Source organism: Meleagris gallopavo, chromosome 4 (assembly GCF_000146605.3).
Source record: "Meleagris gallopavo isolate NT-WF06-2002-E0010 breed Aviagen turkey brand Nicholas breeding stock chromosome 4, Turkey_5.1, whole genome shotgun sequence".
Taxonomy (NCBI): domain Eukaryota; kingdom Metazoa; phylum Chordata; class Aves; order Galliformes; family Phasianidae; genus Meleagris; species Meleagris gallopavo.
This window is the reverse complement of record NC_015014.2, coordinates 41,072,039-41,084,541: the sequence shown is the minus strand read 5'-3', so window position 1 is coordinate 41,084,541 and position 12,503 is coordinate 41,072,039. Positions and strand designations below refer to the sequence as shown.

General features: G+C 34.5%; 1 protein-coding gene across 3 annotated transcripts in view; it reads left to right on the top strand.

Moving 5' to 3' along the window:
• The window catches only part of FAT1 (FAT atypical cadherin 1), a 95,497-nt gene that overhangs the window by 59,557 nt on the left and 23,437 nt on the right, over nucleotides 1–12,503 (top strand). For all 3 annotated transcript variants that reach the window (XM_003205777.3, XM_010710068.2, XM_010710067.2), the window contains exons 7-11: nucleotides 2,053–2,328; nucleotides 2,542–2,752; nucleotides 5,167–9,234; nucleotides 9,871–10,067; nucleotides 11,370–11,523. In XM_003205777.3, coding sequence (XP_003205825.1) covers nucleotides 2,053–2,328; nucleotides 2,542–2,752; nucleotides 5,167–9,234; nucleotides 9,871–10,067; nucleotides 11,370–11,523 — 4,906 coding nt within the window. The remainder of the gene's footprint in view (nucleotides 1–2,052; nucleotides 2,329–2,541; nucleotides 2,753–5,166; nucleotides 9,235–9,870; nucleotides 10,068–11,369; nucleotides 11,524–12,503) is intronic.

Genomic DNA, 12,503 nt, shown 5'->3' with positions numbered 1-12,503 from the left:
GTTCATTTTGTATATTTCAGAAGTACAGATCAGATGACCATATCTTCCACATGGAAGATTCACCTAACACAGTTGCTCTAGAGTTGCATTTCCTCTCACCTCCAAGTTCAGTCTAAGTTTCTGTATTTTCTCATTTGAGGGAAAATGCACACGAACTTCAATAATGATTTTGAATTAAATTAATCAAATTTTACACTTTATCTTTTTGCTTATGTTTTTTCAAGTCTGAACTTAATAATCTTTTATGAAATAGGTAGTGAGTAAAAAACTGTTGAGGAATATTCATGTTGAGAGCATATCATCCGTGGATAAATTGTGTTGATTACAGTCTTTTTAGTTTTCCTTTATACAGTATATATCAGTGTAGTTTAATTTATATTAATATTGGGTTTTCTGCTTTTTAATTTCTTAGCTATCTTAGCTATTCTTAGCTATTTTTAATTTTCCTGAGCATGTAAGTGCTCACAAACTGCTCATAAACTATGTAAGTTTATGTAAACTATGTAAGTGACTGTATTGGACCATTCCATATTTTATATGAACTTTTTCTGCCAGGATGCATTAAAATGTATTGTATTTATTCATCTCTAGTCAGACAATCTAAAAAAGGCTTATTTAAGGTCATTTGCTTTTTATTCTTTCTGTTCATTTTCCAGTTGAATTTATTACTGAATATATTTAAAACCCTGACCTAAAACACGTCTTGGGTCACCTACTATTAATTTTCTCATTACTGAAAATTGGTATTTATTCTAACTTTTTATTTTTCATCTCTAAGTTATTTCTAATCAATGACAAAGAAAAAAAACACAACAAAGTCCTTAGTTTCCATAGCAACCTCTTGCAAAGGATTTTATCAGTGTACCAAAGAATTACATTTCTTTTCTATTTATTCTGTTTCCTGAGGATTCTGGTAGATTTTCCTTATTAATAGCAGTGATAGTTTGTATTTGTTATATTGGACTGTTCCAAATAGTGAAAAACTATGCATATGAATATTTCTCAAAATGTATAATGGGTTATGACTTGTTTATCTGAAATATCAAAGAATATGTGTACTAAAAAAGTCATGGGGCTGTGCTTACATCTGCAGATGCTACAGACCCCTCTACTATCTGACAGTGGAGCTCAATGTTATTAATAGTGCATGTTAAACAGGAGTATTGCCATCTTTTTATTATTATTTTTACTGTAATCCAGCATGAGTGGCTCCATCTTGTCCTGCTGAATAGTTTTCATTTAGCAACTTAGTCCATTTTTTCCAATATCTCATTTTAATTTTGTCTAGTGCCGGGTCACTCTTCCTATTTTCCTCTGTGAATGAAACTGAGGCAAAAGTGTATTTTAGTATGAGCTTCTTCTTAGTTGCTGCTTATATTTCCTGATGATCTTGTTTACCCACAGATGGTTTTGTGTTTTCAAATAAACTTAAAACTTTTTATTCCTTGTGTAGAATTTCATTCCATATCTGGCTTCTAATTCTTAACATTCCACATTTGCCCTCTTCACCTGTGTTCCTATATTACATTTTATATGCCAGTCTGTTTTCTCTTTTATCTGAGTGAAGTTGCCCGTGAAAATACTCTTTCTGGTGATGGTTATTTCAGCTAGCACAGTGGGTAACATCCCAGTTTGGGGGAATATCCTTGTATCTCACAATAGAGATTTACCCAGAAGTTCTGCACCCCAGTTCTTTGTGTTCCCACACTCTCACTTCAGTTCATCAGACTACACTGTGGTGCTTCCAGAGTTTGGTGCAGCACTTCGTTACTTCTATGAAGCAGTCTTTCTGCTGTTACTTTGAATAAAATCCTTCTAATGTTCTTGGAAGCTACTTTTGACTTTGAGGAAGATGAAGCAGATTCAGTTTTAGTGAGTTGCTGTAACTCTTACCTATACCTCTCTCCTTTTCCCTGGAAGAAAAAAAAAAAGAAAAAAATTTTCTTACATTGGTATTATGTACATTTATGGTTTGATTTTTTAATGATACTCTTTTTTGTTCCTATTTACTAGAAATTATTAAAACTTTCCCCTTCCAATGTATAATTTCAGGTTTATATCAAAGTTATAGACACAAATAATCACAGGCCTCAATTTTCTGCTTCAAAATATGAAGTTGTTATACCTGAAGACACCGTACCAGAGACAGAAATTTTGCAAGTTAGTGCCACAGACAGAGATGAGAAGAATAAACTGATATATACAATACAAAGCAGCACTGATCCCATCAGCCTTAAAAAATTTCGTCTGGACCCTGGAACTGGATCTCTTTATACCACAGAAAAACTAGATCATGAGACAATGAACCAGCATGTTCTCACAGTAATGGTAAATAAGCACAATATTTGTTCTGTAATCTATAACAAGCACTTCTTAAAAAATTTTTTATTTTTCCCCCTAATACAAACATTTATTTGTACATTTAATTTGTATTCAATCTTTGTCTCTGATTGGTAAAGATCGAACCTTAAATAATTAGTAACATTTGGTGAACCTCTGAATTATCAATGATAATTACTAGTATTATGCTAATTGTTTTAGGTTCGAGATCAAGATGTTCCTGTAAAGCGCAACTACGCTAGGATCATCGTTAATGTCAGCGACACAAATGACCATGCACCATGGTTCACCAGCTCTTCCTATGAAGGCCGTGTGTATGAGTCAGCAGCTGTTGGATCAGCAGTCCTCCAGGTTACAGCATTAGATAAGGACAAAGGAAAAAATGCAGAACTTGTATATTCTATTGAATCAGGTATGTTGACGTTCTTATATCTTCAGTTTGCTTTTAAAATGATACTTGGTTGTGTTTTGTTTCAACTGTAGACATGTAAAAAATAGCTGTGAGAGTACGCATCGTATTTTGTGTCATGTATTTAAAGATACAGCCTGAGAGTGTTGAAAAGAAAACTACAATGGTAAACATTCATCATCTTCCCTTAATTATTTGTATTGCCCTCCTGCAAGGAAAGATACCTTTAAATTCTGAAAGAGGATGTGTTCTTTAGAAAATACAGAATTTCATATCTAAAGTTCAGATCTGAAAGAGCATTCTTTTTGAGAATTTACAGTATAAGTGAATCAAATATGTGATGAAAAAAGTAAAATAATGAGACAAGAACTTTGGTGTTTAGTGCATTGTGAAAGAAGGGAGCTCAAAAGTAGTATTCATATACTTCTGAAGAAATAACTACTAAATTTTGCAGTTTAAGTTAAAATTTCTGATACAAGTAGCATGGAAGGTCTTGCTTTGCCTGGTTCCATCTGGGTGATTTTAAATTGGGATTGCTATTCTGGTTCAATAAAACATATAAGAATTCCTTTAATAGCCAGTCAGTTTGTCACTGAGAGACCTGAGATTGCAGGTCAGAGAAGAACATTGGATACCACTGCTTATTTTATGCTTCATTGTATCTTTCTGAACTTGCCTTTAACAATGAAATTTAAATGATGGTGATTTTCAGTAGTGTGATTATGGGATGGCACTGAGTGAGTTCACTTAGCATTTGGAAGTGAGTTCTGGTTCAGTTTGTGAAATCTAGATACAGGCCTACAGTTGTTCAGGTCCTTAGCTATTTAGGCTTAATGAAAAATAAAAACGTCATTTAAACTTCATTAGCTAGATGCTGTACTACTTTCCTTTTAGAAAGTAATTTAAAATAAAAATCTCAGCTGCAAGCATAAGCAATTGTATATTAAAGAGAACAGTTGCTAAAATTTGTTTAGTTATGGTTCCACTCAAGGTGATATGCACAAATGTTTTATTTTTGTTTGACATCCGTTACTTTGCAAAGCTGTAGGAATTGTTTGTTGTAAATATTTTCCTTTTTTTCCATCAAAGCATTGACACGAAAACATTGAAGCACTGTGGAAATGAACCTATGATTAGGGTAGCTCGAAGAGAAGGAATATATTTGATAAATTCCTTAATATATGTGTATTTTTTTTCTATAATTTGAAGATATATGACTTTATAGGCAAGACATGAAACTTTTCTCTTGCCTTTCCTAGTTCAGCAGTGCATGTTTTAGGAATGACAAAATGCTGCAAGAAAAAGATTCTGTATGCATGCTGTTTAATATGAAGTTACATGCTGTTCTCTCTTCCTTTCTTCTAGCTTTTTGTAGGAGTAAATGTAAGACTTTATTAGGTTTGTTTTATAGGAGAGTGACCAACTGGGAGGCTAAAGCATTGTAACTGATGTTCTAAGCATATGGATAGAACATTCCTTAAATGTTTGTAATGTCTGCCTAGATTTGTAATGGGATATTCTAAGAATGCCACTGTGTTTAGAGCCTCGACTTTTAAGAAAAAAAAAAAGAAAAAAAAAACCTCTTGCCTACTTGTATGCATAACTCAGAAGTTCTTACATTTTTTTTCCATGCTGAGATCATGGCTCTAGTAATACAAATTTTAAGGAACTACAATATTAATCTTCCTCTATTTTAGTACATGAGCTGAATACTTTGTGCAATGGAATTCAGCTATATATCTGAAAACATGAGGAAAAATAGTTATCAAGTGTCAGCTTGTAATAGTCAGAAGATAGTATTTTTCTCCTAATACTTGATCACAGGGAATAACTTACCTATGTATTGATGTGAAGTTAGAGAAAATGCAACTTTTGGTCCAGTCCAGAAAGGTTCATTCTGAAGCAGAGATTTAAACAATACTTGCATAAACAACTGAGATTCAGAAGTGTCCTTAAATTTTTTTTTTCCAGAACTATCTAGTTATTCTAAATCCTGTAATGTGACCTGACTTCCACTAATGTTAATTTCTGAATATAATTTCTTTTCAGCTTCAGTAGGTACTTAAGTAGGCTTAAGCACAAATTCAATAACAAAAATAATTTGAAGAAAAAGTATAATTTATAATGTTGAAAATTGCAGGATACTAGCCTTTTTTTTAACTTTTAAAAAAAGGAATAGAATATTTTGCATTTATTTTTAAGTCTCGAATAGTTTAGTGTTTTATGCAGTGTTTCCACAATTAAATTTAGAATTTCTGCAAACTCTTCATTACAGAAAACTTTCCAGAGAGGCTACAGATGTTTGTTAAACAAAATTAAGAAACTTTAACATTCTCTATTTTCTCTTTACATTGTCTTTTTTTGTACAATAAACAATCATTATTTAATTTTCTTAATTACTTTATTTTTCTTTACAGGGAATATTGGAAATTCCTTTGTGATAGATCCTATCTTGGGTATAATTAAAATTGCAAAAGAATTAGATCATAGTAACCAGGAAGAGTACAACTTGATGGTAAAAGCTACAGACAAAGGAGATCCTCCAATGAATGAAGTGGCTTCTGTGCATATATTTGTTACAGTTTCTGATAATGCCTCGCCAAAATTTACAGCCAAAGAATATTCTACAGAAATCAGCGAAAGTGCTAGCATTGGCAGTTTTGTTGGAATGGTTACAGCATACAGTCTGTCTTCTGTAGTTTATGAAATAAAAGATGGTAATATAGGAGATGTCTTTGCTATCAACCCAAACTCGGGTGTCATTGTTTCACAGAAGGCACTTGACTTTGAAACTTTGCCTGTTTACACACTAACTGTGCAGGGAACAAACATGGCTGGCTTGACCACTAATGCAACAGTTTTGGTACATCTTCGGGATGAGAATGACAATATACCAATTTTTATGCAGTCTGAATATACAGGACTCATTAGTGAATCAGCTTCAGTTAACAGTGTGGTTCTGACTGACAAGAATGTTCCATTAGTAATTCGAGCTATGGATGCTGATAAAGAATCAAATGCTTTGCTTGTTTATCAAATTGTTGAACCATCTGTCCGCAAGTATTTTGCCATTGATTCTAGCACTGGTGCCATTCGGACATTAATGAGTCTGGACTATGAAGAGACAAATATTTTCCACTTTTCTGTACAAGTACATGATATGGGCATTCCACGTTTATATGCAGAATATGCAGCTAATGTTACTATTTATGTAGTTGACATCAATGATTGTCCTCCTGTGTTTTCAAGAGAGCTGTATGACACATCCATTTTGGTTCCAACCTATAAAGGCGTGAAAGTCATCAGCGTAAATGCCACTGATGCTGATTCAGGCATTTTTTCACAACTAATTTATTCCATTATCGAAGGCAACATTGGAGAAAAATTTTCAATAAATCCCAAGACTGGAGATATAACAGTACAAAATACAACTCAGTTACGAAGTAGATATGAATTAACAGTGAGAGCATCTGATGGCAGATTTGCAAGCACTGCATCTGTAAAAATTAATGTGAAAGAAAGCAAAGTAAGCCAACTGAAATTTACACAGAGTTCTTACTCTGCAGTAGTGCAGGAGAATTCCACTGAGGCAAAAACAATAGCTGTGATTACTGCTATAGGGAATCAAATAAATGAGCCTTTGTTTTATCATATTCTAAACCCAGATAGCAGATTTAAAGTAAGCCCAACTTCAGGAGTCCTTTCAACAACAGGAATACCGTTTGATCGTGAACAGCAAGAATCTTTTGATGTGGTCATAGAAGTAACAGAGGAACATAAACCATCAGTTGTTGCACATATTGTAGTTAAAGTCACAGTGGAAGATGTAAACGATAATGCTCCACTTTTTGTCAATCTTCCATATTATGCAGCAGTTAAAGTAGACTCTGAAGTAGGCTATGTTATTCGACGTGTCACCGCCATAGATAAAGATGCAGGCAGAAATGGAGAAGTGCATTACTATCTTAAAGAGCATCATGAACATTTCCAAATTGATCCCTCTGGTGAAATCTCTCTGAAGAAGAAGTTTGAACCAGACACAGTAAATAAGGAGTACCTGGTCACAGTAGTAGCAAAAGATGGAGGAGAACCTGCTTTTTCTGCTGAAGTTATAGTCCCAATTACAGTTATGAATAAAGCTATGCCAGTTTTTGAAAAGCCTTTCTATAGTGCAGAGATACCAGAAAATATTCAGCTCCATAGTCCTGTAGTACATGTGCAAGCAAACAGCCCAGAAGGACTTAAAGTGTTTTACAGCATCACAGATGGAGATCCTTTCAATCAGTTCATGATCAACTTCAACACTGGGGTGATAAATGTTGTTGCCCCTCTTGACTTTGAGTCTCATCCAGCCTACAAGCTGAATATCCGAGCAACAGACTCCCTGACTGGAGCGCATGCTGATGTGTTTGTAGACATAATAGTGGAAGACATCAACGATAATCCTCCCATGTTCACAGAGCAGTCTTACACTGTAACTCTTTCTGAGGCATCAGTCATTGGAACATCTGTTTTACAAGTGAGTGCTACAGATGCTGATTCTGGAACAAACAGGGGAATTTCCTATCATTTGATTGAGGATGACACTGAAAGTCATGAGTACTTCCACATAGACAGCAGCACTGGACTCATTCTCACGACAAGAACTTTGGACTATGAAAAAATTCAGCAACACAAGTTACTAATAAGGGCCATAGATGGTGGCATGCTGCCTTTGAGCAGTGACACTGTTATAACTGTTGATGTGACCGATCTAAATGACAACCCTCCTCTTTTTAACCAATTGGTTTATGAAGCTAAAATTAGTGAACTGGCTCCTCGTGGACATTTTGTGACGTGTGTGCAAGCTTCAGATGCAGATAGGTCGGATGCTGACAAACTGGAGTACTCCATTATGACAGGCAATGACCAAAAGAATTTTGTAATTAATAGTAAAACTGGCATTATCACCATCTCAAACCTACGCAGGCAGGCACTGAAGCCACATTATATTCTTAATGTGTCTGTTTCTGATGGAGTTTTCAGGAGCTCAGCCCAAGTTCGCGTAACTGTAACCAGTGCCAATATGCACAGCCCTGTTTTTAGTCAGAATGAATACGAGGTTGAACTAGCTGAAAATGCTCCATTGCATACTTTAGTGACCGTAGTTAGAGCAAGAGATGAAGATTCTGGTACTTATGGCCATATCACTTACCACATTATAAATGACTTTGCCAAAGATAGATTTTATATAAGTGAGAGAGGGCAGATTTTTACCTCCGAGAAGCTTGACCGTGAAACACAAGCAGAAAAAGTAATTGCCATTAGTTTAATGGCCAAAGATTCAGGAGGAAAAGTTGCTTTCTGTACAGTTAATGTAATACTTACAGATGACAATGATAATGCTCCACAATTTCGAGCAATGGAGTATGAAGTAAATATTGGATCTGATGTTCCACGTGGAACTTCTGTCATTAAAGTCTGGGCATCTGATGCTGATGAGGGTACAAATGCAGACATCACATATACTATTGAAGCAGAGTCTGAAAACGTTAAAGAGAATTTAGAAATTGATTCTTTGTCTGGTATAATTACAACAAAAGAAAGCTTAATTGGTTTAGAAAATGAGTTTCTAACGTTTTTTGTTAGAGCTGTTGATGGCGGATCCCCCCAGAAAGAGTCAGTTGTTCCCGTTTATGCTAGAATACTCCCACCAGAAGTGTCTCTTCCAAAATTTTCAGAACCATTTTACTCTTACATGGTTTCAGAGGACATTCCAGTTGGAACTGAGATAGATGTTATCAAAGCAGAGCATAATCAGACTTTGGTGTATAGTCTGATTAAAGGAAACACTCCTGAAAGCAATAGAGATAATTTTTTTGTGATTGATCGACAGACTGGAAAATTGAAACTTGAGAAGAATCTTGATCATGAAACAACTAAATGGTACCAGTTCTCAGTAGTAGCACAGTATACAAACGAAGATTATAATGTTATTTCCTCAGTAGAAGTAAGCATTCAAGTAAGAGATGCAAATGATAACAAACCAGTTTTGGAATCCAATCCATATGAAGCATTCATCGTAGAAAACATGCCAGCTGGAACAAGAGTGATCCAAGTAAAAGGAACTGACTTAGATTCAGGACTTAATGGGCAGGTCACTTACAGCTTAGATCCTTCTCAAGAACTAGATGTTATAGAGTCTTTTGCCATAAACATGGAAACTGGCTGGATTACCACTCTCAAAGAACTTGACCATGAGATGCGAGACAAATACAAAATTACAGTGATTGCATCTGATCGAGGTGAAAAAATTCAGCTGTCTTCTCTGGCTGTGGTTGAAGTTACTGTTACAGATGTGAATGACAATCCTCCACGCTTTACTGCAGAGATATATAAAGGAACAGTCAGTGAGGATGACCCTCCTGGAGGAATAATTGCCATCTTAAGTACAACTGATGCTGATACGGAAGAAGTCAATAGACAAGTCTCTTACTACATTACAGGTAACTCTTTTTGAGTAATGTCAGAAAAAATCATTTGAGGTGTCCTGGAATTATGTGCGCTATAACTTAATCCTTCAAATTTTTGAAACATACTTGAAACCTTTTAGCAGCAAAGAAAGAAAGTGTATGTCTTAAAATTAAATATCAGTGGGGATGATTAAGGGGGAAAAGAGTTTTGGAAAATAGGTCTTTGGCTTCCTGTTTGATATGTGTTTTGCTCAACATGCTTCCCTAAGTATTCTGTTTAGTTTACATATATTTTATAAAGAAATAAACGTTTGCACTGAAATCACCATTGCAGTTAAAAACAGAACCAAAGAAATACAAAATAATTGCCTTCCAGTGAGTATTCTAATGGTTTTCATTCTCCCAGTGTCTTACAATGTTATCTGTAATGCTGCTACATGAATTCCTACATTGATTTTTATAGATTCTATTGGCAGCAATTAAATATTGTATCAGAACCTACTATTTGTATGTGAAAATTAAAACTTTTTCAAATACAGCCTCAGAAAGTGGCTGCTTTAAATTTGTATTTAAATTTGTATTTTATTTTTAGATGTAATTTAGTGTTGATAAAGTAATAGTTAAATTCTCCCTCTTGTTTTTAATTAAAAGTTTACTTTTATATTATAGGAGGTGATCTCTTGGGACAATTTGCTGTTGAAAATGTACAGAATGAATGGAAAGTTTATGTCAAAAAGTCCCTGGACAGGGAAGAAAAGGACCATTACCTTCTAAATATTACAGCTACTGATGGAACGTTTGCTACTAGAGCTGTGGTGGAGGTTAAAGTCCTTGATGCTAATGACAACAGCCCTGTATGTGAAAAGGTAGGCATAGTCTTCAATGTCCAGCTGCTTCCATAGGCAAAATTGCACTGAAATTGCTTCTTAGGAGACAGACAAATGGGTGTTCCTTTAATGTTGGCAACAGAGCTTTGGACTACTAAGAATTCTGTCAAAGCAATTGGACAAGTTTATGTAAATAAATAATCAAAGACAATTAATTGACGTACTTTTAGCACTGGCTAGGTGTTTTAAGAGTAGTATTAAAATAATTTTAGGTCACTTCTCTTGTTTTAATGCATACTTTCCCCTGAGGAACTGTTTTAGGCTGCTAGTACAGTTTGTTTGCTGTATTTTTCTGAAGGAAGCAAAGTCTCAAAAAATGCTGAATACCATTGCTTAGTTGATGTATTTGGGGATGGGGGGTGGGGGGAAGAGTTGAAAAGCCTGGAATGTTGTCCAAAAATCAAAGATCTGTGATCCACAATTTTTTCTTTTTTTACTAAGTCATCTACTTTATCACATAATAGTTTGCGAAAACAGATATGAAATATAACAAATAAATGGGAAAAAGGAAAAAAAGAAAAGAAAAAAAAGGGGGGAGAAAGCAGAAGTGTAGTATAAGCAAACTGGATTTTCATAGCCAGCTTCTTTTTATTTTAATAACAGGCAGAGGGGCAAAATGTTTTCTTGTTTTGGGAAGGATCAAATACACAGTGACTGATTCTTTTTATTAGTCTAGTGTTTATGTTGATCAACATGTACATGTGTACAAAAGATTGTAGTTAACTACAAACTAGTAAGTGTTTTTAACTTTACTCCTTTGATAATATTGATGTTATCTATAAGTCTTTGTATATTAGCTATATAGTGCTATAAATGAACTATATGACTGCTTAGTGCCTTTTAAACTGGAAGCTTGTATTTCATGAATTGCAACGTAAACAATGGGTATTGGTGTCTTCTGGATTGAGTCCGACCTAGACAAAATGATTTACCAGAAGAGAAAAAAGGGAAATTGCTAAAAATTCAGACCTCCTAGCTTGGGAATGCACTTAATTATCGGTTAATCTGTTACATCTGTTCCCAGTACTCAGCTGTGTTAACACGCAAAGTGTCCCTATAGTTTTAGTAATAATTACCTTTGAATAATTTAATAAATGTGAAATAATTAATTGGAAAATTGTAAGTCCTTGTCATTTTCAGTATTTCATCCTTTGATTCACTTTACGTGTTCCCAAATACTAAAACAATATTTTCTCAACTGCCGTTCTCCCTTTGCATCCCCTTTCCAAGCCTATTTACTCCGTGTATTAAGTCTTTGAATGAAATTTAAAACTTTTTCAGGCTTTATACACTGATATTGTTCCTGAGGACGCTCTTCCAGGCAAACTGATAATGCAGGTATCTGCTACAGATGCAGATATTCGTTCCAATGCAGAAATTACATATACATTACATGGCCCTGGAGCAGAGAAGTTCAGACTCACTCCAGACACAGGTAACAAAGCTTTATAAACAAAAGGAATCGTGACTTCACTTTATAAAATGTTTTATGACTACATTACAATACACATAAATGTCAGTATTTGAAGCTTTTCATTAAGAGTTAATGTATTATATGAGTTTGTAGTACATAAATAATATATTGATTAGAAGCTGGGGAAAAGGCAGTGTTTAATAAATGAGAAACTAAAGTAAATAGGGTAACTGCCCTGAAGCCAGAGACTTCATGCAGAAGTGCTTGGAGTAAGAATATGCCATGAATTTTTGTACTATTTATATTGTATTAGTAGCAATCACAGTTGGTAAACTAAAGATAAGATAATTTTCATTCGGATTCTCCCTGCCATCATTTGGTTTGGCATGTTAAATGGGCAGAGGTTAGAATAAGCAACATGTTTCCTTTCCATAGTAAATGCCAAAATTGGCTCCAATTTTTTTTGAATCATTATATATAATAAAGATAAGCTTTTAACTTGCCTGACATTGTTTGCTTTTCATGGTATTCACTACTTTTGAATTATTATGTAGCCCAGTGCAAGAACTCTGTGCACTGCAAACTGCAGTAGATAAGTAGTAAGGGAGTTAGCAATATAGAAAAAGAAATTAACAAGATAGATACAAAGTTATAGCAGAAATATAGAGAAGGAAATAAGAACACTTTAGTGGCAAAATAAATGAAAAGGATCTTACTTCAAGGAGATTGATTTTGAATGTAACCCGTGTGCTGTACTAATAAGTTGTTACATAAATTCAGAATGTTGGGGCAAGCACACTTGCAAACAATATTTCAGAATGTTTTTTGAATCAGTCAAAAAGAGACAGTGGCTACACATTGTTTCAGGTATGGTTTCTGTCACTTTGGAAAGAGAATATGTGTTAGACTTCTGGAGATTTGTCTGTAAAAGCTAATTTGGTTATATTTGATGGTGTAAATAGCTCTGTTTATTCACTGAAAATTGGAAGATGAGGGTGAAG